This window comes from Corvus hawaiiensis, chromosome 4, assembly GCF_020740725.1.
Source record: "Corvus hawaiiensis isolate bCorHaw1 chromosome 4, bCorHaw1.pri.cur, whole genome shotgun sequence".
In the NCBI taxonomy this organism is placed as follows: Eukaryota; Metazoa; Chordata; class Aves; order Passeriformes; family Corvidae; genus Corvus; species Corvus hawaiiensis.
In genome coordinates, this window is record NC_063216.1 from 216,808 (window position 1) to 239,283 (window position 22,476).

General features: G+C 43.1%; 1 protein-coding gene across 4 annotated transcripts in view; it reads left to right on the plus strand.

The window, feature by feature from the left end:
* The first annotated feature begins 6,481 nt into the window (after positions 1–6,481).
* IQSEC3 (IQ motif and Sec7 domain ArfGEF 3) overlaps positions 6,482–22,476 on the plus strand; it is a 99,972-nt gene continuing 83,977 nt past the window's right edge. For 3 of the 4 annotated variants that reach the window (XM_048299980.1, XM_048299979.1, XM_048299977.1), the window contains exon 1: positions 6,867–7,033. Coding sequence is in view for 1 of the 4 variants with exons in the window: in XM_048299976.1 (XP_048155933.1) it covers positions 6,525–7,033 (509 nt within the window). In the remaining 3 variants the exon portion in view is untranslated. Of the gene's footprint in view, positions 7,034–22,476 lie in introns of all 4 variants that reach the window. The other variant, XM_048299976.1, reaches the window with a different exon arrangement.

Here is a 22,476-nt window from a genome sequence, read left to right on the forward strand (position 1 = left end):
AACAGGACTGCACTGAGGGTCTATAAACAGAAAAGGCTCTCTTTGCTTCAGATGAAGATTGAGTAAAGGCAGGAAGAGTCCTCTGGTATCTTCATCTTTAGTCCAGCAGCTAAAAGCCAGGTGTTATGGTCTGCACTCTTACGTTCTTTAAGCTGAATTCTGCAACAAGGTGAACTCTCTTGTGTTGGGGCTGTTGAATTGTTAGTTCATACTGATAGCATAAAATTAGAAGCAAAGGGAAAATATCTTCTGTATACCAAACATAAAGAGTTGAAATGTGGTAAGGACAAATGCTTCTTCTTCTTCTGTCAATTTTTTTTCTCTTCAGTGGAACACAGCTAAGCTGACATAAATATTTTAAATAGCTGCTCATCAGAAAAATGCTGTACTGTAGCCTGAGCTGAAATGCATCCTGTTCATGAATGTTTTTTGTTTTCTTGACAGTATTTGATTTCTGTCATTGCATAAAAAACTTTTAGTTGTAGTATGAGTTTAGAGCTAACATTATTCCATTTCTTTTTATTTTTTCTCTTTTTTTCTGTGTATCTCACGCAAGGTCAGATCACACAAACTTGTCCCACTTGAAAATCGCCATATAATTTGAAGGAGCCAGTCGGATAATACTGGGAGAATCAAGCTCATATTCAGGTTTTTTTTTCATTTTACTGCAGTATTTACAAAAGACTGAACAACTGTCAGCTCAAACAAAAACCTGATTGCCTCTGAAGAAAATGTCTCTGTGTAGCTTTTGCTCTCTAGAATTAATCAATTAAGTGGTCAAAGCTTAATTTAATGAAAAAGGCAGGAGATAATGTAACATTTAGCAACATGAAAAGGGGAAGTGCAACCTGAAGAGAGACCTTGATTCCTTTTAATTTGCAGTAAATAACAGAAGGCTGCAACAGCACAGTTCAAATACAGACAAGATTTTAAAATGTGTCAAAACCACACATCTCAACTAAGGCTACAATCCAGAATTTGTAGCTTCTCCTGATGAGCAGCTGTTTTAAATATTTATATGGCAGTTTAGCTGTACTCGACCTAAGAGGAAAAAAGCCCCAACCAAAATGGAAAGAAACTGAAGTGTTTGTCCTTACCACATCTCAGATCTTTGTATTTGATTTATAAATTGAGATGTTCCCCACTGCTTCTGGTTTTATGGTATCAATATGAATTAACAATTCAACAGCCACAACACAAGAGAGACAGAGAGATTTCACCTTGTTGCAGATGTCAGGACTGCAGACCACAACACTTGGCTTTAGGTGCTGGACTAGAGGGTGCCAGAGAACTACTCCCACCTTTACTCAGTGCTCACCTGAAGCAGAGGAAACACTGCTGTTGATTCCAGTGTTTTTTAATTACAGGCACTGAGTGGTGTCCTGTGTGATTGTGGGCAACACGCTTCTCTTGTGTTCGCTTCATTTTATCCATCTGTTTAGCAGGTGTAAGCAAATAGTGACTTGGCTTGGACTGAGGATGGTGAAACATCTCTCATTGAGCTGAATAGTTTTGGATGCAGCCTCAAGTGAAAGGAGCCTGAGTGAAAGAAGCATTCAGGAGGTGAACCTTTTTTTTTTTCTCTGGCCATGAATTATGCATGAGAACATTATGATTGTCTTGATTCTATCCTCTATTTTGAAATTATTCATCTAATTCCTGCAGATTTTTTTTGGTCTGCAGGCTGTTTGCAAGCAGTTCTGAGAATTCCTACTTGAGCAGCTGCTGACTTCCAGGTGAGGCTGAAAGTGCCCCTGTCTTCCCCCCGAAATCAGAATGGAAGATGGCAACACAGGACCATGATTCTTGCATCTCTTACCTTCCATCTTTCACTCTAATTCTGTGGGGTTTTATGTGGTTTGTGCTATGCTTCCTTTTGTGTACTCCTTAAGAACTTAGATCTGGTGGGAAATATCAGCTGTGGGGATTTCACTTGCGTTTCTGACAGGACGAAGGGGAGAAAATGTTAGGTAAATTAAGGTAGTTGGCCAACATTAAATGTGCCTTTCCTTAAGTACCAAGGACTTGACCTTAAATGCCAATAATCTTTGTTGTATTCTGTGTCCTTGTACACACTTTCCTAAATTCTCTTTCTCCTCAAAGAAAGACAATAGAAATGCAGGTCTTATAGAAGTATAAAAAACCCTATCATAAGCTTATGATAATAAGTCCACAGAATCATAGCTGGGAGCCTAAGCTATATGCCCTGCTTCTCCAACTGGAAGCACTTTGGATACTGAATTACCACGAGTAAGTTGTTACCTTGCAAGGCTGAGGCATGGAAGATGGAGGAAATTGGGATCAAATGCAAGTAATGAGGAAAAGACTGCCTGGGTTTGCTGTGATGACCTCCTGTTCAAGAGGAGATAGTGTAACTGAGAGGAAGGGAATGCCTCAAACAGAATTTCAAATGGAAAAACATGGTAAGTCTCTCCCTGTCAAAAGGCTGGAGTGATTTGTTTGCATCAAGTTTCAGTGAGGTGTTGAAAATTGAAGTGAGATTAGGACCTCTCAGAAAATGTTGCAAGAATACCCTGCAGTGAAAGTTTTTCTGCAGTTGAAACACTTAAACCTGTTACTATCTTCCCTATCATGTATGCTTATTTGTAAACCTTTATTTATGGATTCATTTTACTCAGAGTAAATAGCTAAAGAAATAAAAAATTAAATCATGTAGTATTAGGCCTTTCCATTAAATCCTGGGGCTTGACTCATTTGCATTTTGTTGTGGCTTTATAATGCATGCTTATTTTAATTACTACTGCTGCACTTTATTTGTAATTGTGTGTGCAATGCCCAAGCACCTTGCTAAGTGGATAAGAAAAACACTTTATTCCGTAAGAACATAATTAATCCATTATTATTCATTATTATTTTTCTGGAATGGACTGGAAACAATCAGTACTTTGAAAAATACAATACCAATAAATTATCTATGGCAAAAATAATTTTAACAGAATTCAGGCTTTCCTTATCTTTGCCATTGCTTCCTTCCAGGTAATATCTCTCCTAAAGAGAGAAGCAGCAGCATTTAATGACCTGAAGTTTGGGCTAAATGCCAAAGGTATTTGAAGTCAGAGATCTGTTGTGGTTTTTGTGTGTGGTGTCATCATGTGTTTCCCCCCCACCCCCTTCCCTCCTGCTGCATCCTCCGTCCCCAGCTTCCTGCGTGGCCTTGGACAAATCATTTAACCACTCTGTGTCTGCATTTCCCTTTTTCTGATGGCTACAATCCTACCATTCACCTTCTACAGAACGGTACTTCACCAGTGTGCAGATCTTTGCAAATGATGTATGCTAGGTATTGTGGCAGCATAATCAAAGGGCCACAATGATGGCTGGACAAAAAAGGAGACGTTTTCCAGCTATGTAGGATTCTTGCTCACATAGAGAAAGAAGACATTTGGTTTCTGGTGATGTCCTTGCAGATTCCTCCTGGATGAAAACCCCATCTTTACTGAATTTTCCTATTACAGATGATGATGCAACTCTATTAACTCTTGAAGTTTTGTATGGAGAGCCCTGCATAGTCCCTCACATTAGGCACAAAAGCATTCTGCTGCATTTTCTTTTGGCACATGCTCTCTATAGATACCTGGAAGGTCAGGGCATTTTTGTCCACCAGTCACCACACCTGCACAGAAAACAGGTTTGTTTCTGATTCTCCTACTAATCTGCTTGGTTTTAGCTTACCAATACATGGCTGTAGGTCTCTGTTTAATTTATGACAAAGATTTGTTAGTACAAATCAGGCTAATGAGGCTGGTCAAGCAAATTAAAGGCGCAGAAACAGCGAGTGACTACATCAGGTTCACTCTGTACAGTTGAAGTCACATCTTCTGATAGGCATTGAAGCACCGTGACACAAGATTTCCAAGCTGTTTTGCCCCAGCTCCAACCATCCAAAGCAGGAATATTTTTTCTTTTTGGTTAGTATTTCCTTAAGAATACATGCCACGAGCTGGCTGACTTTACCTGGATAGGCCAGTATGATGTCTATGACCCTTATTTCTTCATCTCTTTTATCCAGCTGTGCTGCAAAGAACATGATGTCCACTGCAAAACCAGAATTCTGCAAAGGGCTTGCCTTAAGATTTTAAACAGCCTCCTCTCTTCTGCCAAATAAACAATCTGTGCCTGAAGTCTCTCCTAGCAATGCTCTGTGTGTGCGTGTGTTTGTGTGTACGTACATGTATGAGTGTGCACAAAGCCACCCCTGTTGGTATCTCAGAATCTACTAATGCCTAAAGCATATTATTTCCACTGCTGTCCCTGGACTCTGTTCCTGTGAGGCAAGACTGAAATACTGGTGTTCAGTAGTGCCTTTGAAAGCAGACAGCATGCCAGCACAACTTCTCAAATGATCACTTCCACTCTTCCCCAAATATAGCTTAGGTGTTTTTACCTCCTGTCTTCCTCCGTGTGCCTTTTTTCACATTCCCCTATAACCATCTCTCCCCTTGCTAAATAATGCCAGTTTCTGCTCAATCTCCTGTCATAAAACATTAATGACACACTAGGCAATGAGATGGAGGAAAGTTTCCCCTACAATTTTCCAATAAAATCATAAATGTGTTGGATTTGAATGCTCATGCTCTTTAGAGTTCACTCTGGGGTCTTCCCCCAACACACAGAGGACATGTGGCAATGTTTCATGATCTCCCAAAGCCACCTCTAAGTGCTTACAAGAGAACTGTGAATAGCAGTTCTGATTTAGGAGGAGTCTGTGAACAGTTTCTAATCCTGGTGATTCTGTTTGCATCAGTTTACGTTCCTAAGGCTATCTATGAACAGAAGAGACTGGAAATACACCTTTCAGCTCATCTGAAACAGAGATTCTCTTTCACATTTCTTCTTTCCTCACTTCAAGAAATCCTTGCTACAGTGCAGGTTTTGCTGATCTGAAAAGGCAAAATGAGAGCAGCTCTAGACTCAAAATCACTTAAAACCAGTTGGTTTTCATTATGTGGCCTTGAACTTTTTGTACAATCAGTCAAATCTACTGACATGCTTGTCTAACACCTGACTGCTTGTTATGCCTCCTGGATTTTCAGCACCCACAGTGATGGGATAGTATTTTAGCCATTACAGAAATACCTTCATGGATCGACACAGAAGTTCCTGAAGTTATTTTACTCCCCTTAGGCAGGTTATTTACTGATGAATGTGCTGTAAAGCACACAGTCTCTCAGACTCAAGGCTGTAAGTTTGCAAACACTGATGGCTGTGGATAAAGAAGGGCAAGAGAAGGTATTTATTGAGAAATGAAGAAAACCTGCATGGAGTCTTACAGCAAAGGCCCTGCCTGTCAGCTCTCACATCTACAGCAAAACTCCACAATAAGCCCTAGCTTATTTTCCAAAGAACCTAAAGGACACCAAAAATTCCAAGGAAGAAGCAAGTTCATTTAACATCCATTTTCCTCAGAAATTCCTTCCGAGAGATTTAACCCTGCATTCAGGTTACACAAAGGACATTGAGGTGCTGGAGGAAGTCCAGAGAAGGGCAAGGAAGCTGGTGAAGGGTCTGGAGCTTAAGTCATGTGAGGAGTGGCTGAGGAAGCTGGGGGTGTTTAGCCTGGAGAGGAGGAGGCTCAGCGGAGACCTGATCACTCTCTACAACTTCCCGGAAGGAGGGTGTAGTGGGCTGGGGATCAGGCTCTTTTCCCAGGCAGCCAGCGACAGGGCAAGGGGAAAAGACCTCAAGCTGCGCCAGGGGAGGCTTAAGTTGGGTATTATGAAAAATTTCTTCACTGCAAGAGTAGTTAAGCATTAGCACAGGCTGCCCAGGGAAGTGTGGAAGTCCCAGATACAAGCAGACATGGCTCTTAGTGCTATGCTTTAGTGGGCATGGTGCTGTTCAGTCAAAGGTTGGACTTGCTGATCTTGGAGGACGTTTCCAACCTTAATGATTCTATGTTTCTAACCAGGTAAAAACAGAGACGTTATCAACACGGCAGCCAAAACTAGACACAATTATTCAAGTCACTCAGGAAAAAAAACCCAAAGAAATCACCGAGCTACCCTGAGTAACGAAACCACAGCAACACTCAGAAACGCCGGTCAGGGAGGAGGAGAAGACCGGGCGTTGGAGGGGCTGCAAAGGGCCCCGCAGAGGGCTCGCCCCGGCGCCGGCCGCTCCGCTCGGCAGCGCAGCGAGGCGCCAGCGGCACGGGGGCGCGGCCGGGCGGACAGGGGCCGGCGGCGGGCAGCGCTCCCGAGAGAGCACCGGGACGGGACCGCAGGACGGACGGGACCCCCGGGCCAGATGGGACACACGGGACACCCCCACCCGCCGCCCCGGTGCCCCCCGCGCGTGCGCGGTGCGGCCGGGGCCGGACCCGCGCGGGGGCCCCTCCCCCCCGCTCCCGTCCCTGCCCCCCCGCGGGAGCGCGCGGCCGCTGGCGGCGCGGATGCGCGTGCCCGTGCGCGCGGGGCGGCGAGGCGCGTGCCCGCATCCCGCGCCGCTCTCGCCGGAGCGCCGGCGGGCGGGCGGGCGGCGGGGCCCGCGCCGGCGGCCGGGGCATGGAGAGCCTGCTGGAGAACCCGGTGCGCGCCGTGCTCTACCTGAAGGAGCTCACCGCCATCGTGCAGAACCAGCAGAGCCTCATCCACACCCAGCGCCAGCGCATCGACGAGCTGGAGCGGCGGCTGGACGAGCTGAGCACCGAGAACCGCAGCCTCCGCGGGCAGCAGCAACAGCAGCAGCAGCAGCCGGCCCCCGCCGAGCCGCCGGCGGCCCCCGCCGAGCCGCCCCAGGGCCCCCCGCCCGAGCAGCCCCCGCCGCCGCCGGGCCAGCCCGAGCCGCTTCAGCACCACCAACAGCTCCCGGCTCAGCCGCCGCCGCCCGCGGGCAAAGCGGCACCGGCGGGGCCCGGCGGCGGCGGGCGGGCTGCCGGCCACCAGCACCCCCCGCCGCAGCCCCACCAGCACCCCGCCGAGAAGGACGGCAGGGACAAGGGCTGCTGCGCCGCGCTGCTCCAGCACAAGACCCCCCAGGCCATCGGCAAAGGCGTCCTGAGCCGGAGAGCGGAGTAAGTGCGAAGGGGGAGAGGGGGCGGGCAGGGGTGGCGACGGGGAGCGGGAGCGTAGCGGGCTCTCTCCGGGCCCGCATCCAGCAGGGAACTGGGTTATACCCCCCTGCAGCCTCGCACGGAGGGAGAGGCAGTGTGTGGGTGGGTGGGGAATCCCTCCCTCGATGCGTTCTCGGGGAGAGCAGGCAGAGTGCAAAGAGGAGCCAGGATGCTGCTTCCAAGACGCATCAGCCTCCCGGTTCACCGCGCTCATTCCTGTAGACAAGTGTCTGTAGCCCGTTTGGAGCCCCTCGGGCAGCTCACCCGCGGTGCTCACACACGGCATCGTGCCCTCATTGTCTGTCAGAAATAAATAGATCCGTGATCTACGATGAGTGCGGTTTAGCCCAGACACGGGAAGCCTCGCAAAGCACAGCAGCGTTGTGGTCGCTTCTGTTTGCCTTAAGTTGCTGGTATCTATCAAAAAACCCCCCATCATCCCTGGAGTGAGCTGGGGTTTTCCTGCCCTCACTGATGTAAGGGGTACATTATATTGCATGTGATGTATATATGTTCATAGAGATATAGATGCTGTACTTAGGTTTGACATTTAGGGTGCTTATCGCACTCGTGTGTGGGTTGTCTTTTTTTCCTGTCTTTTTTTTTTTTTTTGTTGTGTGTGTGGGGTTTTTTTGTTTTTGTTTTTCTTTTTTTGTTTGTTTGTTTGGGGTTTTTTTTGTTTGTTTGTTTTTGGTGAGTGGCACCTGACATTGATCCAGCTCTCCAAAAGGACAAGGTATTTTTTGCTGGTCTCTCATCTTCAGTGAAGAAAGCTTGACTACTAGTACTGGATACTGAAATGTATTGTGTGCGCATGAATGTATAGTAAACAAAGACGAGCATTCCAGCACTATAGGTGGTGGAAAGGGCTACTACTGAAGAACAAAATTCTCTTGGATTATGTATTCAGTATATGCCATCAGTTCACCAGCTGGTAATTACAGCTGCAGTCAGTACTGTAATTTCCTTTGTTTAGGCACTTCGAAAGAGGGGGTTGTTTTCTGGTTGAAAGCCAGAGTTCGTGAAGTTAGAAGGAGAAGGAGCATAGTTTCTGTTGTGGCATCTTTCAGATAAGAAAGAAACTAATATAAGTAGTAAAACTAGATTGAAATATCTTTCCTAGAATTGTTTCTATTGTCTTGGTTATAGTAATGTCAAAACAAGTGAAGTGCACAACACACAAGTACACAAATGAAGTACACAAGCCCAAAACATCTTCCTTGTCTCTTTTGACAATTTAAATAAAGGGACCCTTCTCTCTCATGTTTGTTTTGAATACACAAGCAGAGCTACAACATGGAGCTGGATTTTCCACTGGTGTAAGTAGAGTTACACCACTTCATAATAGCTAAGCATCTATCATGTGGTTCTATGAAAATCAGAGAAGATATTGCTATTGAAAGGAATGCTATTAAAGGAATAGGTACAGTCAAGGCATGCTTGAATCCCAAAAAGCATATGTTTGCTTCTAAAATACTGCACTGTAAGTCTCAATTTTGCAATCACAACTTAGAGGAAGTGAGTGGGCTCCTCAGAGTATTAATGCAGGTAGTAAGCCTTTGCAGGATCTGGCTCTTATTCATTATGAAATAGCTGGAGTTTAAAAAAAGAAGTGGGGCCAGATCCTGAACTCATGCCGATTAGTGTAAATCCAGAATAGCATGGTTTGAATCCCTCAAGTCAAACCAGTAAGAAACCCAAATAAAAATGCATAATCAACCTCATTGTTTTTTCAGGAGTGACTCCCTGCAGTGAAGGCTGTGTAAGAAACATCATCTTGGCAAGGGCTTTCCTTGCTTCTGCACAGAGTTTCTAACATACGTCATTACATGAACTGAAGAATCAATTTCTATGCATAAGCCTAAATACTTCCTCCTTATCTGAGCTCTTTTCACAGCGGGGTTTGACTGGTGGAAGAATTGTAGGGTTTTTTCCTTCATGCCAAAATGCACAAAGAGAAGTGCATTAAGAACACAGCTGATTGCTGGTGTATCATATGATGATCTTTCTATTTCAGATAGATAGAAGGCTGGATGGAGCCTTTTTTGTGGAAAGTCAGGGCTGCTGCTGGGGATAACAGAGCAATCCCTGCAGCGTTCTTTGCTCAGGAAGATTAAAATAGACTGCTTCTGTTTCCTTCTATAGCTTAGGCAAACCAAAATCTTTGTATAGAAAAAGGAAATAGGAGAGGTGCCAAACAGTCTACATTTCTCACTCCTGCAGGTTTTTTTTTTCCCCCCACTGATTGTATATACTGGGTTTCATCCTCTCTTGTCTGTGACTGTTAGAGGGAAATCAAAGAGACTGCAAAATTTAACTTAAAGGCAACTTGGATGAAGGGTGACAAGTCTTTCACCACCTACTGACAGGATGCCCAATACACCTTATGATTCAGCTCACCAACCTGCGAGTTGTATTTTTGCTTTTTTGTGACAGCAGGGGACAGATGCGTTAATATCTGCACAGACCAGGTATCTGGTCTCTCTTCCTTCCTTCCCCCCATGTCCAAAAATATTTTTCTCTCTATTATAAACCCTAAAATTCAATGTTATCTATTTTTTTTCTTAGCTAAGTGTAGAGGACTGACTGCTCGCTACAGAAAATGGCCACTCTAAACAGAACAAAAAGGATATTTTAGCTTGCTGGGATGCGGTGGCTGAAAGCAGGGGTTAAAGCAACACCCAGGCAGTGCCCCCCCATCACTGCCCAGTAATGGAATTTCCTCTGCCTTCCCAAAACAGGAGGTTCTGACAGTGTGTTTAAGTGTGGACTTGTGCTGGTCCTTCTCACCTCAGACATGGCCCAGGGATTTTGCTCATTTTGAGTCAGGTTTGAGGGTTTTTTGCAGCCCAGCTTACCTCAGGCTCTGGATAGAAGTGAAGACCCAAGCTTTTGGACACATGTGACTATTCATGTCAGCTGGGCCAGTCTTCCATAAGGGATGTCTTCTGCAACCGAAACATCTCTCTTATTTTAAGGAAAACTTCAGTCTTATTTTTGCTGTTAGTTTTTGTAAAAACTGACAACTTTTCTTTCTTTAAAGCCTTTAAAAAAAAAACCCAACCAAAACCTACATTTTAAAAGGGAACAAAAGCAAGCCTATCTCTGGAAATGGAAGAATTCCTGAGTTATGCAGAGGCCCCTAGTTCTTGCTGTATGTCTTTGTGTGGGAAAGGTGGCACTGAGCTTACCTATGAAAGGAGAGGAGGAAAAGGAGAAAGGTTTTTGCAGAGATTTTCAGCAAGAATTAGGTTGATTATTATTCCACAGCATCTGTCTCTTCCTACCTTAGGAGGCTATTGCATAAGCACCTCACAGCTTTAAAAACAAAAAAATAAGGTCATTCGTCATGGAATGTTTTGCTTCAAAAACACAGGTTGCCAAATTAGCATAGCAAAGATCACCCCTACTAGGAAGCCTCTTGTCTTAAGGGACCATCCTAAAGTGTCGGCAAATGCTGCGAGTATAAATTTTCCATCCCTTCTTTATCAGAATGCAACCTTCTTTGCCAGTCCCCAGTACCCTTCATTGAGTATCAGGGAAATGCCACAGGGTTGAATTTAGCAGATTAAGTCTAAATGACCCAAATCCTCCTGGTTTTTATCAGAGGAACTCTCAGTAGGAGCTGTCTGTGGAAAGACTTCAGATTCTGAGCCCAGGCATTACTGGGAAAACTCACTCCGATAAATACAATTAGAATAATAGCTAATAATCTGTTATAGTTCCTTCCATCAAAAGACATGGCTGCAATTCACAAACATTTTGTATTAAAGTGGCATTAAAGTCTTCTTTTAACCATGTCATCAACAGTGAAAAGAAGACATAGAAACAGTATTTGTCTGGCGTGACATAATGGATCTAAGTATTGTCTTTAAATTAGTAGCCTTGTTTGCTCTACAAGATAACTCCTCATGCAAAACAAACTCTTAGAACTCTTAGAAGAATTTTTTCTAAAATCACATTTTCCCAGACGTCTTAAAGCTAATTTTGGACTTGCATTGGATTGAAATCTATATTATTTTATTTTGTACTGGTTTAGGATAGAATTTTTTATCTTAGTAAAGAGGCAAATTTTAAAAGATGATGTTAAAGTCACTTAGTTGCTTTTGTGTTCTGAGACTGTTTGCTGTTTTTTTGTTAATTTCAAAAGCTCAATTATGTAACTTTAAAATGAAGATATTGCATATGCAGAGGTGCTGTTTTCCATAATTTTTCTTTTTAACTATGCGTTGATGTTCTATTCTATGGATTATCTCCAGGGTAAAGGCATTAGAAAAACTTCTACAGATTTCAATGGGAGCTAACAATAACTGTAAATATTATGGTTTACCATTAACATATTTTGCTATATTTGCGCATTGCACCAGCACAGAAAAACCTCCAGCAATTAAAAAAAAAGATCAGAACAATTCCAAATGGCTCGTGTACCCCAGATATCCATTCCTTTCACTTTGGGCACACAAGGAATGCTACTTTTGCCCTCTTCTTTCAGTCTCTTGGTTTTCCTCCAGCATATTTCAGGGTTTAACTCCCTTGAGCTTTCACACACCAGAAATAGTTGCATTGGTGCTGCCCTGGGTTCTGCAAATCCCTGCTAGCAATGTACTGTCTCAGCATCAGAAGTTATTTGGAGTCGAGTGCTGTAAGCAGGTTTCAAATGACAGGGGTCTGCATTGGCACAGCTTCACAGATGCTGAAGTCCTGCTTAGATTATTTTGGAATAAAGAGCATACCCAAGAGGAAAACAGAGAGAAGGCTCTCCGACTACTTCCCATTTAAAGATATATCCATGCTGCTTCCATTGCAGTCAGCTAAGATATACCTTATGACACGAACACACCTGCATTGTACCTACAGCAGGGCCTGTAAAATCCAGGCAGAGAAATATGGAGTTAATGATTCACAACAATATTTAAGAAATAACAGACGAAGTGAGAGATGGAAAAGGACTTGGCTTAGGAAGGGTTCAGGATGAAGTTCTAGGTATAGAATTGCTGAGTAAGGACAGCACAAGGACTTCCACCCATAGGGATAACACTACTGCAGGAAGCTGTATAAAGTCCCAGCCAGAGCAATACAGTGTCAAGGCTGAAATTTCTATTGTGAGAAATCTCCTTGGTGGGATGGGAGCATCAGGAAGAAATAACAAGAAAGGAATCTTTGAGAAACAATGTCTAGCAGTGCTTTGGACAAACACGTCCTCTCTATCTTGTGTCCTGAGCCCAGTTAGAGCAGTACCCGGAGTAGCAAAGACTTGTACTAATCATTTAGCAAGAGAAGCTAGGGGCTGAAAACAACAGCAAGAAGCTGAAATTTAAAATGCTTAAATAAGAAGGGATGCAAATGCATTATTTTGGGTTTGTTTTATAAGATGGTGATACTTTTATGTCACTCAGCTGTGTGCTCTGTTGCAACCAGGCTGCTCTTCTGTGGTGGCAAGGGTACCTTTCTTCCATATGCTTTGTATTGACCCATTTGCTGTCACTTCCGAGGCAGATCCAAGGTAAGGCTCTGTGAGAAGGCTTTAGGACCAGTGGACTCCCATGGCAACACTTTTAGCATTCAAAATAATACACACACGGCTGTTTGGAAAAGAATTAAGGGAAAAGTGTCCCAGCTGAGTGGGTGATAACAATGCCCTTGAGAATTCCTGCCAGGGCCTCAGTGCCAGGTGGCTCTTGGGCTGGCTGTCCCACTCTTTGCAGCAACTGGCACTTCCACATCCTTCATTAAATGATGTGCACAGGAATATCCAGTTTAGGCATGCTTCAGACAGTTTATGCACGCAGCAGGTGGCTACTTATATGAGGTAGACTGTACACGTTCCCACCTACTCTGTATTTGAAATTATTTACACTTTTAGTCAGAATAAATCAGAGAAATCTCACCTCAGGATGCTCATGTAGTCCTTAGATAGAGTCAGACCAGAGCTTGTCAGCGGGAAGCTGGGTTTGCTATTAATGATGGTGTCTACTTGTTAAAAAATAAAGTTCACGTGATAAAATGATACGCACTTCTGCAAGAAAAATACCTCTACACAAATCTATATATTAGATTGCAGAAGTGTCTCCGTTTTATTTTTTTTCCTTCTGCCTTGGAATGCAGGTTGAAACAGGAAAAAAGAGCTACAGCCTGTCTACCATAATCTTTCTGTACATAGGGTTTATTCATCTTCTGCTTTTCTGTTATTTTCCCTATAAATGCCATTTTAGGTTGCTTGTTTTCTTCTTTCTTTCCTAGTTCAGCAGTAGTTTATTTCTCTTTTCTAGTCTCAGTTATGAAACCTTTTGTTTTTCTCCCTTAGGACAATGTTATAGGAAGCCAGAAATAATTCTCTGTTTAAGAGATGGAAAATATTTTATTTGCTTTAAAATTACCTGTCGCCTGTGCTTGTTACTTGGTCCACATTCCATGGAACCAGATAAAAGCAAATAAGAAAAAAATAAAAGAGTAATTTATAAAGACAGGGTCTGAAATGTGACCATTTTCTCTTTTTTTCCTAATTTAAAAAAAAAAAAAGTATATATATGTATATGTTTTTTTCCTCTCGAAGAGATGTGCCTTGAAACAAACTAGTATTGTTCTTGTATTCATCTATTCTGGAATATGTAATTTCATACAATTAAGCCCTAGGTGAGAAAATGAGAGTCTTGATTGTTGGATTTGTTCTGCCCAATGGCTCTGTTTAAGATCTCAGTTTGAGCATTGGACTAGCAGTCCTAAGATCAAACTTTAATGCCTCCTAAATTTATTTTTAACCGACGTGCGGTGCTGGACTGACCCTTTCATCTCTGTGTATTTTAAGATCTGTAACAAAGCAGTTGGAGATCTATTGTTATAGACAGGAGTGGGCACGTAGCTCAGGAACAATCCTTTTTCTGAATTCCAGCATAGGAAGCAGTCTAAAGCTCCTGTCCTTGCTTGCAATGTGTACTGCAAGGCAATATGTATATTTGCACATAAAAAAAAGAATGTATTTGCATGAGCATTTGTCTACAGAAATGTCTCAGAGCCAAGTTGAAACAGCACCTAGTTTCTGTGCTTTTTACATACAGAAAAGCAAATCATCTGCTGGAGGAAACCAGTGCATCCTTACTGACGTCAGTACAGCCGTGACAATTTACATCACCTGAGGATCTGTACCAGATTTTGGGTATCTGTCTTCTCACGCAAATACACATCCCTCCACTGGTGTAAATGAGTGCTGATAATAGCAATGGATAGCAATGCATAGAGATAACAGTGAACAATGAGAAAACCATTAAGCAGCATTCTCATTCCTTCTGTAACAGGTTTGTGATGTTCTCTCACGGTATTTTAATATAAGGTGGTAGGAGTTTTGCTGCTTCAGGGTTATAAAGATATATTTGCTCTTTTGATAATTTTTTTTTCTCTGTGCTGTGTATGCACAGTCTGCTTCTCACACAGGTATTATTGTATTATTTTTATTGTTTTTGCTAAGATTATGCTCATTGCTCAGTTCTTATTTTCATGTAGTCTGAAGTTGCACTTTCTGAGAGAGCTAGAAGTGGATCAATATTTTCCATGATTAGTCACATCTAAGAGAGAACATTTTGATGAAATTGAAGTGATTTTGAAAACAAAATTAAAAATGGAAAGTCTCATCCTTCCTGCCCTCCTCTAGCTGAAAACAAGGCGATCTGTGATCTGCAGAACTAATGAAGCTTGGCTTCCAGAAGCTTTGTGTCACAGTTATATTTTCTGATGCCTAACAAGATGTGAGTTCAGATCTAAGCTTCTCCTGGTGTTGAGGCTTTTATAACGTCTCGCTCCAACATGGAGACTTCTCTGTGGAGAAATGGCCTCAGTTCAGTCAGCAGCCTTTTCCTCATAGGAGAACCTACAAAGTTCTCTCTGTTACACCTGCCAGCTACTTTATGGAACTTGCTAGAAGTTAGTATCTCTGAAATCACTGTAACTGACTCAAACTTGGTTGAAACTCTCTGTGGGATTTGCAGTTACAAAGCAGAAACCCACATAGACACATACACACAGAGAGAAACACATAGGAGGAAAAAAGGAAAATATTATATGATCACAGAAATCATGTTTTTCTTAGGAACTCAAGGAGTAAAGATCAAGTCCTAAGATGTATTTTTGAATCCATGTACCAATACATCAGAATGGCTGAACAGTCCACTCCAAATCTGTGACCCTCTCTTGGAATTGGTGTTCTGTTTGTAAAAGCCACTTAAAAGTCTTGGAATAGTAAAGTTATGATGGATTGGGAAATTACTGTAGGAATTCAGGGGACACACCAGTAGAGGTTTACCACTGGCAAATGGAGTCTGTTGTTCCTCCTGTCTTTGCATATGAAGTTGGTGGATCATCTTGTTCTACCTGCCAACATTTGCATGGGCATGGGCTGCTGCTGAGGCTGCTACTGCTAGAGAGTTTATATTTGCTGAAGCTCATTAAAGCATCTCTGTCATTCTCAAGAGAAGTAGAAAATTGACACTGGAATTATTATAGCTCTTAAGAAGGCTTAGGATTTTCTTCAGGCTTTGCTGTACTTTGGATGTTTCTTCAAATTCTGACCTTTCTATTAAAATTTAGGACATTGCTGTCAATCTGTTTGTCTCTGTCATGTTGCTTTCTAGGCACTCCTCTGAAGTGGTTCACATTATCCTGCTCCAGTGTGAGAATTGCTCTGGCACTGTTTCTTCTTCTTCAGCCTCAGCATCCAGCATCTTGGTATGGCAGTGCCTGGGTGGATCCTGCCTCCATGGAGCATCTTTGGATCTGCCTCCTGGAGCAGTGTGGTTTTGACCCTAAGGTTCTTCATAAACTTTTTAAGTGACAGCATTTTCAAAAAGAGAGGGTATTTCTCCATATTTACAGAGATTATTGCCTTTCTTTTTACCTCAGTGATGGAACCGAGCTCAGCCCTATCTTTTCTTGATTTTTTTTCCCCCCTGTGAGGAATTCTGATTCTGCCTCTTTTGGGCAGTTCAGCTCTGCAGTCAGTTCAGAATTCTCACAGATGTCCTTGTCTTTAATTTGCTGGGTTTTAATTTGCAAATCTATTCCCTGTAGGACACCAGTAAATTGCCTGTGTCTGCCTAGGTACTCACATGGCCCCCTTCACCATAGTAACTGAGTATCTGGATTTGTCCTGATGTCCATGGACACTGGACCACTAACCTTCACCTGAACTAGCAGGGAATCTGAGGAATCTCCTACCTTTGCTCTGAGCATTCACTGATTCCCATGCCAAAGAACTCTCTTCAAGTAATTTTCTTCTATAATGTTTTGTGCTAATAAAGCTGTATCCAGTCAAACTGTTGAAGTAGATACACTGCATGGCTCAGTAATTTGTGCTCTTTTACAATCTAGGTAGGTCTAAGAGCCAGATTCTGTCACCACTTAAATGTAAATCTCCGTGGCTGAATTCACTTTACAAGGTGGCTTCAAATTTGAAGAGACATGAGATACCATCATACACATCTTCTGATGTTACAGATCTTCTTGAACTGACTTCCATCCCACAACTGGAGCTAGTTAGAGTTAGCTATTAGCCTGTCAGATTCTCTGCATACTTGCCATGACATTCATTTGGGATGGCACAGCCAACTGCTGTAATGCTTCCCCCAAGAATTCTTAATTACTCATTTGGGAACTGTGATCCCCATGTTAGCTCCAGGAACATCCATTGCTGGTCCCTTGTTTCTGCTGAGAAAGGGGTGAGTTTCTCCTTTTTGTTAAACTGAATACAGAAGTATTTTCTTCACTAGACATGCTCTGACTGGAACTATTATACCACCTTTATCACCTCATTTACCATGGCTCCTACACAGCCATGTGTACAAGCTGATAGGGAATACCAGAGTGTATCCTTGATGGATAAAAAGTGTTGGCAAAGAGCTTGAGTCTCAGACATTTAAAGGTATTTAGCCTCCCCCAAATGGAAGAAAGAATCTACTAGTTTTTAAGGCAGGGATCAGACTTCTGCCAAACTCCATTTGCTTTCACCAAGTTATTTTACAAGCAAGCAGAAGAAAGGAAGTACGGTGACAGGGGAAGAGGGGAAGAAGAGGATGAGAGGCATCTACAGTGTATCTCTACTCTCTGCTAAGGGCAACCCTCAGGCTGGTTTTAAGTCTATGTTAGCCCAGTCTTCAAATCCCAAGCCCAGAAGCACGGCTGGAGCGTTGCCTCAGGAGTACATCCTGGCGGTGTGCACATCTGCATGCTCCCTGAAGGTTCTGCAGCACTCAGAGATAGGACATGCCATAATTTGGGCTTCAGCAGAGGTTATCTGTGGAGGAGGCTACGAGGTGGTAGAAGAGTGAACAGCAGTGGAAAGGAGTTAAAAGGGGAAAGGGAGAGGACCCAGTGGAAACTTTAGAATGCAGGAGAGCTAGGAGCCCAGCAGAGGCTCCTGTGAAGCTTTTGAATGCATGGTTCATTTACATGTGTGACTGTAATGATGCTTTGGTGTAGCTGGGGGAGGGATGGAATGACAGAGGTTTATGTTCTATTTTTATGAAGCCTCTCACTCAGGAGACATTAATAATAAACAGCAAACACTGAACATTATCCTTAACAGATACTGACTGGTTGAAGCCCAGTAGGCAACTCCTGGGCATAAGGAAGGAGCCCACTACTGTATGCCCAGAGTTTATGTGATTAGTTCTCATCACTGTGGGGTGAGAGGTTTATCAGATCTCATAAAGCAATGCAGTTTAACCTGGTTGGGCAGTGCTTGGGAGATCTCCAAGAAATACCCAGAGTGCTAGGAGAGGACAGTGGAGTATGTCTGCAGATAGCACGATTTTTGGGTTGTCTCTGCCTGCCATTAATAGCTCTGTTTATCAGATTAAATGTTGGGGGTTGACCACCTGTGTCTCCTCACAGGATACACACACACAGAGCAAAGGCGTTATGCCTGTTCACATGCCAGAGTAAAATCGTCCTCACACACCTCTCACTGTTTTGTCTCATTGACAACAGGCCTCCTTTCCTGTCTTCAACTTGTGAAGTTATTTTCTTTTGTGTGACGTAGGTTTGAGATGCTGACAAATCCTCACTAAGCACTTTACATCCTGCTACCTTAAGCACAAATAGTAATATAAAATAAAAGGAATCAAAGCAATTTTTCTGCTGCAGTTTTTTACAAGGCTTCATTGCAGTCTGCTAGGGCCAACTCTCAGATCTAACGCCAGAAACACTTGCATTTAAGAAATAAGCACAAATACACATTAATGTTATATTTAAAAGTGCTTCAGGAAGTAAAGCACTTATTCACAGGAGGAGTATTGCTAGTAAATGTTCTTACCAATATCTAAAAGTGCAGCAAATAGCAAATATGTAAGCTTTTCCTCCAGTATACCTCTAACCATGGCAAGATCTTGTGGCAGAATGAATAATAGAAATACCATGCAAATGTAAGTAATAATAATAACAACAACAACAATAATAATGTCTTGTCTGCATTACTGTCTAGCAGTAGATCCTTCAGTTCTTACAAAGGTAGTTCTCATTTGACAGGAGGGAATGAAGACATGGAAAAGTTTTGCTTGAGTTCACCCAACCAGTCAAAGCTGGGAGTAAAACCTGTGTCCCAGGGCTCTGATTTGTCAAGTAGGTGCAGTGCCTTGGAAGAGAGACGAATGGGACAAGAAGCGTTAAACGTTATGAGGTTATGTCTATGGCAAAAATAATATTGCTCTAAATCCTGAAATCTGATTTACTCCCTGGACAGTTTGATATCAAAGAATTTTGGCCAATTAAAGATCTATAATTTGGCTGAAAATCCTTAACAGCCATTCATGATTGGTGTCAGTTATGTACACTAGAAAGAATGAGCATTGGAGGCTGGACACAAAACTGAACATTGAATTTGAGTAGGAACTGAGACACGTGGTTTCACGTTGGCAGGGCTGTGAATGTGTATTACGTGCAAGTCCAGCGAGGTTTACAAAAGAAGCTAGTCCAGCAAGAAAATGTGTTGGAGTAAAAAAGTACAAGAAACCACACACACATACTGGAGGTGTTTTGTTTCTTGCAGCAATGAACCAGATATGAGTTACACAGAATGATGAGGGGTAGAGAAAGAAGGTAGGTTAAGAAGCTATAGTCTGCTGTTTCAGTCTGCTTTAATGGCAGAAAGCTCAGCAAGCACCTGGAAGACACCAGAAATATTCCTCTCATGGCAGCCAAAGGAAAAGCCTCTTACAGAGGCAGGCACTGCATGCAGCCTGGGGAAGCAAAAAGTAATTATCACATACAGAAGTGCATATTAGTAAGTTGACAGAGTACCTTCTTCAAAAAACACTGCCTACCAAGACACAGTTTCTCCTTCCCACAGCTCTATTTCCCCTCCCCCCTGTCCTCCTATTACGTACAGAGCCATAGAGGGGTCTGCGGCCTTGTCCCCTTGTCCCCTGGCACAATCACAGCAGTACATGCAATCACCAAGTCATGCAGACAAAGTCTTGTGCTGTCAGATCTTTCCTGCCTCACCCAAGGAGAGCTCTTGCATGATGGATGTGTCTGGCTTAATTGGATTCTGGGCTGAATTTTAATGTCCAGTAATATGAAGAGCATTTGTGTTTGCCCATCCCTCCTGGCTGTGGTACAGGGTTTGATGGTAACAAGTTTCATTAGCTTACTCTGGTTAGCTTTTACCCAGGGACATCACTTTGAAATGGATCGTCCATCCTACCTGGTTTCCCATTCTGTACTGGGGCAGACCCCAGTGGTTCACAGACCCAAGTGCTCTGTGGCATACGCTGGTGCATGGATGATAGCGGGAACACCCTGGGAATTCTTACGCAACTTGTACCACAGTCAATAGGTGAATTCAGTGAAGACCTAGGCTGCATTTGTTAACAGCAGAGTTGGCAAGGGAGGTCTAGAACAAGGGCTAGAATGCCTTCAGGATGTGAATGTGCCTTGGATGTTTTTGGAATTTCTTTCTCTTACCAGCAAGGAGTTATCTGTGTTGGTTACTTTCTCCTCTCAGCTTGTACTGTAGGAGGATACTGATTTCCTCAATTTGAAAGGACTTAGGATCTTGGAGTATCACAATCTCACTCTCTCTTCATTATCTTCTAGCTCTGTTTTTTTATTTCTCCATTCTGGTGTTATTTGCTGCTGCTTTGAATTCCCTGAGGTGAACGCTAACCAGAGGCACAATTAGTAACTGTTCCCTGGGGACCCAGTGTGGCACTAGTTGAAGATATTTCACAAAAAATAGTTTAAATATGACCAATTTAATGACATTGCTCTATTACTAATCCTTTTTTTAAAGTCACAAAGGAAAGTTAGGACCTGAGTGGCTCCTGATAATACAGTGGCATTTGCAAAGATAGCAAGAATGACACTGGCCTTCAGGAAAAGACCTTAGAGCCCCTCTCCAAACTTCACTGACTCCTTCCAGACAGCATGTCCTGTTTATTCTTACTTAGGTCACCCTTGTTCCTCTTTCTCACTTGCAATTTTAACCTCTCTTTGCCGCAAACCTCTGTTCTACAGCTCTGCTTTGAGAGCAGAGTGTGCAAGCTACACTGTAGGGGCTGTGTTTGAATATAGCAGTGCTGAGAACAAGGCTATGAGGAAGGTTTCTGCTGCTCGATTCCCAGAGAGCTCTTGGGAGGACAAGAAGCATGGCATGACAGCAGGTACTGAACAGTAGGATAGGTAGGATGAAGTGGCATGGGGATGATACACCTGTATCCTTATTAGAATATGTCTTCCTTTCCCTCTAGATATACATATCTGGCAGGCAAGTGAAGTCTGAAGGAATGAGGGGTTCAAAAGTACATAAACATATATAGTCACTCACCATTGTCTATGAACTGTCATGTGCTTTATGTCACCTCTACTCAGTTTTTACAGCTGGTGACTTACATGGGTTTCAGAAACCCACTGAATTAACAAAATTATCAATAAGGAAAGATGGAAGGGAATATTTGCCCAATTTTTTTTTAAAAAGAACTTCACATTTAATTGTTTTGTTTAGTGGTGCAGTGATGACTACAGAAAAAAGTCAGCTCTTTTGACCTGTGTTTTCTGCTTCAAAGAGTAAGTGAGCACATTCTGAACCTGAGACTAAGAATGCCCCAGAGACAGCTTAGGAGAAACTCTGAGTAAGCAAAAAAGAAGTCATGCTACAAAAATGAAAAACTAAGGAGAGCCTTCTAAGCAAGAGGAGTCAAGCTTGGGAAACTTCTGACAGGGCACAAGAAAACACAGGTGGGAGCTCTCAGTAGGCAAGCAAAATGCAGACTGAAGCAAGCCAAATGCTGCCTACCTGTCACCCAGTTCCTGTCCTACACTGGCACAAAGAGCCACAGTTACATGTGCTACTCAAATCAAGCGTAGCCTTCTTCAGTATCAACATTCAGACCACAGCCTGTGGAGCTAAAAGACTCCTCTTTTAGGAGGAGTCTCTCTCTCACTCTTTTAGGCAACCTCTTTTGCCTCTCCATTCCTGAGCTGTTGTAGCAGATAGCGCGGCAGGTGCTGTAGGATCAGCAGCAGCCATGGCTTTACTCTGGCACAAACTTCAGCGATGTATTTATGCTGCAGCAGAGGATGCTCCTGTTTAAACTGAAATAGTAGCTGTTGTGTACTACCACTACCCTCTGCTAGCTGGGGAGGTCTCTGGTGACAGTCTGACCATAGAGTGGCTACCATCTCAGTAGGCTACCATGTGTTTGAATTAAGATAAACTAAAGTGAGCTTAGTGGTGTTTCTGTGGGTAACAAATCCAAGTTTGCTCATCAGAGATGTTGTGAAAGTCCAGAACTGCGTTTGTGAGGTTGGAGTTGCTGGGCAGAATGTATACAAGAGGTCTGCATTTTAAGAAAGAGACATGTGTAACTGGAGGAAGTGATGCTGCAGGACTCAGATGAAGACAGTGTTGTGCAAAGGACTAGCACATGCTGCATGTGGCAAGATGGGTGAAGGAGAAAGACTGGAGTAGCACGAGAAAGAGTAAGACAGAATTCTAATGCATCTAATCCACCCTGGAAGAACAAGCAGTATATAAATTATATACTTATATATATAAGTATATATACAGATATGCATCTTCCTGCATCAGCAGCAGAGCTATGTGGATGAGCAGGTCTGGGCTAACAGGGTTTGGGGGTACTGGCAGCGATATGGGTGCTCAGGACTAAGCTAAAGCAGGTGCTGCAGGTGAGAAGAAGCTGCAAAGCTGCCCAAAGGAAACCTGCCTGCACTCTGCTTGCCACAGACAATTGCTATTAATCTTTTGCTTCCCCAAGCACTGATATTCATATAAATTATGAAGGAAAAAGAGAAGTTCCTCAAATGAAGCAGGAAAGGTTCTGTAGCTTCATATTTATGAACTTAGATAAAAGAGAACTTGATAGGGATCTGGAAAAGTGACATCTCAATTTTATCCTGCC